This window comes from Apaloderma vittatum, unplaced genomic scaffold, assembly GCF_000703405.1.
Source record: "Apaloderma vittatum isolate BGI_N311 unplaced genomic scaffold, ASM70340v1 scaffold43780, whole genome shotgun sequence".
In the NCBI taxonomy this organism is placed as follows: domain Eukaryota; kingdom Metazoa; phylum Chordata; class Aves; order Trogoniformes; family Trogonidae; genus Apaloderma; species Apaloderma vittatum.
This window is the reverse complement of record NW_009697090.1, coordinates 10,135-14,765: the sequence shown is the minus strand read 5'-3', so window position 1 is coordinate 14,765 and position 4,631 is coordinate 10,135. Positions and strand designations below refer to the sequence as shown.

Genomic DNA, 4,631 nt, shown 5'->3' with positions numbered 1-4,631 from the left:
CTGCTGCTCGCAGCCTTCTCCTGCCTGCCGGCTCCCGGCAGCGCCCAGCTCCACTACTCCGTCCCCGAGGACCGACAGCCGGGCTCCTCGGTGGGTGACCTGGCCAAGGACCTAGGGGTGGAGGTGCGGAGCCTGGCCACCCGCAACCTGCGCCTGGTGAGTGAAGGTGGGCAGCGGCACTTCCAGGTGGACCTGGCAGCAGGTGTGCTGCTCCTCGACAGCAGGCTGGACCGGGAGGAACTGTGCGGGCAGAGCCCCACGTGTTCCCTGCACCTCCAGCTCGTCATGGAGAATCCTCTCCAGCTCCACCGTGTTGAGGTGGATGTCCTCGACGTGAACGACAACGCGCCCCAGTTCCCCAAGCCGGAGGTGGTCCTGGAGATCACTGAGGTAGCCAACCCTGGGACTCGACTACCCTTGGAGGTAGCAGAAGACCCGGATATGGGCTCCAACTCTATCTCCACCTATGAGCTCAGCCCCAGCAAGCATTTCGCTCTGAGTATCAAAGTGAGAGGAGATGGTGTTAAAATGCCTGAGATTGTACTTGAAAAAGCACTGGATAGAGAGAAAGTGGGTGTTCATCACCTAACACTGACAGCCCTGGATGGAGGGAATCCGGTAAGATCTGGCACTGCCAGGGTTATTATCCATGTCCTGGATGCAAATGACAACCCTCCTGTCTGTGACCCACCCATATCCAAGGTGTATCTGGAGGAGAACGTGCCAGTGGGCACTCTGGTCACTAAGTTGAATGTCACTGACCTGGATGAGGGTCCCAACGGGGACGTGGAATATTCTTTCAAAACTAGCAATAATGCACCTGGTAAATTCACCAAGCTGTTCTCCTTAGATCCCCAAACAGGGGAGATCAGAACCAAAGCCCCACTGGACTATGAGGAATCCAGTGCTTACGAAATTGCAGTTCGAGCCAGGGACAAGGGATCCCCAGCCATGGAAGGACACTGTCACCTGCGAGTGGAATTAATCGATATCAATGATAACAGCCCAGAGATCGTACTGACCTCGCTCTCCAGCCCAGTGCAGGAGGATGCTGCTCCAGGCACTGTGATTGCTCTCATTGGTGTGAAGGACAGTGATTCCGGTGACAACGGGCAGGTCCGTCTGCAGATAGCGAAAGAGCTCCCATTTAAATTGGTGTCATCTTTTAAAGAGCATTTCTCACTGGTCACAAATGCTCCTCTTGATCGGGAGAAGGCCAGCGGATATAACATCACAGTGAGGGCTGTGGATTCAGGGTCCCCACAGAGGGCCACACAAAAAACCTTTTACCTCCGAATTGCTGACGTTAATGATAATGCACCGAATTTCTCCAGCCCTTTTGATACAGCTCACGTTCAGGAAAACTCCCTTCCTGGAACTTCTGTTTTTTCAGTGTTAGCATCTGACCCTGATGAGGGTAGCAATGCCAAGTTGTCTTACTCCATCCTGGACAACGGGATGCAGGATGTACCCATCTCAACCTACTTCCGGATAGACCAGGACAATGGCAGCGTTTACACCGTGCGGGCTCTGGACTATGAGCAGGACAAGGTGTTTCAGGTGCCTGTGGAGGTGAAGGATGCTGGGTCTCCTGCACTGAGTAGCACTGCTGTGGTCCATGTGTTCGTGCTGGATGAGAATGACAATGCTCCCATCATTGTCTACCCGTCCGTCCCCAAGGGCTCTGCCTTCCACCAAACCATCCCGGCCTTGGCAGAACCTGGCTATCTGGTCACCAAAATCGTAGCTGTTGATGCTGATAGTGGCCATAATGCCTGGCTGTCCTACCAGCTGCAGGAGACCACAGAAGCTTTGCCTTTCCAAGTGGAACGTCGCTCTGGAGAGATAAGGGTGGCACAGGCTCTCAGGGAGTCAGAGGACCCTCACAGACTGGTGGTCGAAGTGAGGGACAATGGGACACCGTCCCTTTCAGCCTCTGTGGTCATAGTCATTTCTCCAGAGGAAAACAGTGTGCAGGACTTCGCCAAGTCCTTGGACCTCCCCCAGTCTTCTCCCAAGGATACCAACCTAACGCTTTACCTCATCATCTCCTTGGTGTCCATTTCCCTTGTGTCCTGCGTCATGTTTGCTGTGGTGGCTGCCCGCTGTCTCAAAGCTGGCACTGCCAGCTGGACCTTTGCGGGTTGTTGCCGAGGGACTGGCCACAAGCCTGCTTCCCATTTCCGTGGACAGATGAAACCAGATGGCTTCATCAAGTACCTGGATGTGGGAGGAGCGGGCTTGACCTCCCAGACACAGAATTACACCTCTTGTTTCTCACCCATGTCTGACCAGAGCGATTTCCTCTTTGTAAAACCTTTCAGCCATTCTAGCACTGCGGAGACCATGGCTGCCTATGAGCAGGTGACCAGCACCTTAGTGAGTCCCTGCGATGGGGTAAGAGATGGGTCTTTCTTACTGTCCTGTCTGCTAAGCGCAACTGTCTGTAATATTCAGGCCAGTTGGCTGTTCTCTCTCTGTCCTTCCACCTAAGAGGGTGGCTTCAGGCAACGTGTGTCACCACCACCTCCTGAGAGGTGGCAGGTGAAAGCTTTGGCTTGGTTTGATGGAGCTGTTGGAAGGGGCTGGGCAGGACTGTAAAATTTAAGACTCTATGTTTGTAGAGGTGGAGAGTTTTTCCTTGGCTCCGTTCATACTCTTTTCCTTTTTAAAGTGATTCTTAGCACAGTCAGGGTCATGAGGTTTGGGTGTTCAGCTTTTTGATTCTGTTTAACCCCTTTATTCTGCATGACATACAAACCGTGACGCAGGAGGACGTTATCTGAAAGCAAAGGTTGCTCGTGTTTCTTTTGCTCTGTTTCAGAGGTGCATGGTAGAAATTTCTGACTTGTTAACTCCCAGGTGTTATTAGTCACTGATTGTGCCCCAGCAAATGTTCATTTTCCAGCTTGGTCATTTTGAGTGAGGGGCTGAATTCACTCTTCAGCACAGAACGTAGTGACATTTTTTGCAGAGATCCTGGTGACCTTACATGCCCTTGGGCTTGCAGAGACCTAGGCAGCGGTGTGCTTTGAAAACTTTAGCCCCTTGTATTCAAATGTCTAAATATGGATGTAGGTGACTGTATTTAGCTGTAGCTTTTATAACTTTGGGATATAAAAAGTAAAGTAATTTTGTGTCATAAATGCCTGCCCTGAATTTGAATGTGGTACTTACAACAGGAATTCAAAATATAGATTGGAAAGGGCTTATCTAGTGCAGGATTGTGTGTCACACTGTGCAAAAATGTGTGTCTGAAATTTGGAGGGTGAGTATTTAAACAGCTTAATTTACATGCAGCATGGGTACCAGGGGGGCCTCTATTTTAGGGGAGTAATTTATTCTAATATATTCTTTCATGAGAATCATCAAAGCTGTGGAGAAATTAGTGAAATCACATCTACTAAATAAAAATCTAGGTCAGCTGTACCCATCTTCGCTTTTCCTTAGTAATTGTATGTACAAGCAGAATAATCCTATAAAAATGATGTTCCACTGTACAGGCTGTGGACTGCTCATTCCTGAGGTAACCGCGAGAAATGTCCTTTCCAGGTAGCATGTTATTGTTCTGGAGTTAATTAAGAAGATTATGATTTTCGGAAGTATGTGTCTTCCAGACAGAAAACAGTTCAGCTATTTAGTGCTCTTTACAAAGGCGTGATTCAAACAGGAATATGCCAGCTTGCTTCATGTCCTTCCTTATTTACAAAATGTTCATTGTCTGATGGTGGAATAACACAGGCAGAAAGCGATAGGGGGGCTTACTAATGAAGTAACAAAGTGTGCTTCTGTGTCCGAAGTTTACTGTGTCTCCTAAACAAATAATGCATTTTTCTTTTGCTGTCGGAAGTTCATTCTTTTCCCTGTGGACAGAAAAATATTGTAATGCTCCGAGGCCACAGCATATAGGAAAAGTCATTCAAATACAATGTGTGAAATCAAGATCCCAGGCAGGCATTTTTAAGGACAGAAGAAGGGCAGATTAAGAAGGTCTGTTATCATTTTACCTTCTGGCGTTAAAAGTATCTTCCTCTGTATCAATTAACTCTGCTACCCCCACCCTCCTCCAAGCTCATTACTTTGGTACCATTGCTTCTGCTGAATTGATGCCCTTATCAGTTTATTTCATGCTTCATTTCTTTCACAGCCTGGTTTCCTGAGCTGCTTTGGAAGATTATTCACTGAATAGTTTTTGTCATGCTTTTTAGTATTCATGCTGGTTCAGAAATACTCAAGAAAGGGGGAGGGGGAGCTTTCTTTTTGTTCTAATTGATTTGCTTTACTTTGGAGAGAACATGCTGATATTCCAGACTGAAATAATCCAGGATCAGTTCACTTTCATTTTCAAAGGCAAGAATGGAGGTATTAAAACTCTTCTATTCTCTCTGCAGCAAGCTCAGCCAAACACAGACTGGCGATTCTCTCAGACCCAGAGACCTGGAACAAGTGGGTAAGTGCCTCTTTCTCAACTTACGTGTCTGGTGAAGGTTTCTTTCCTTTGCGTGCCACTCTCAGTGCTCTAAAGTCCTCGACTGGCAGCTCTGAGGATGGGTATTCCCTATCATCAGTAGAATTGTCCAGCCAAAGAGACAGAAATAGGGCTGTGTCTATGAGAGCTCTGTTTGGTGATA

General features: G+C 48.2%; 1 protein-coding gene across 1 annotated transcript; it reads left to right on the top strand.

The window, feature by feature from the left end:
* Positions 1-6: 6 nt before the first annotated feature.
* On the top strand, positions 7-2,397 carry LOC104279657 (protocadherin gamma-C5-like; the record flags this gene model as incomplete). The annotated part of the gene is made up of 1 exon (XM_009877006.1): positions 7-2,397. A coding segment is annotated over one exon (2,391 nt), but the record flags the coding sequence as incomplete, so codon positions are not given.
* Positions 2,398-4,631: the final 2,234 nt, after the last annotated feature.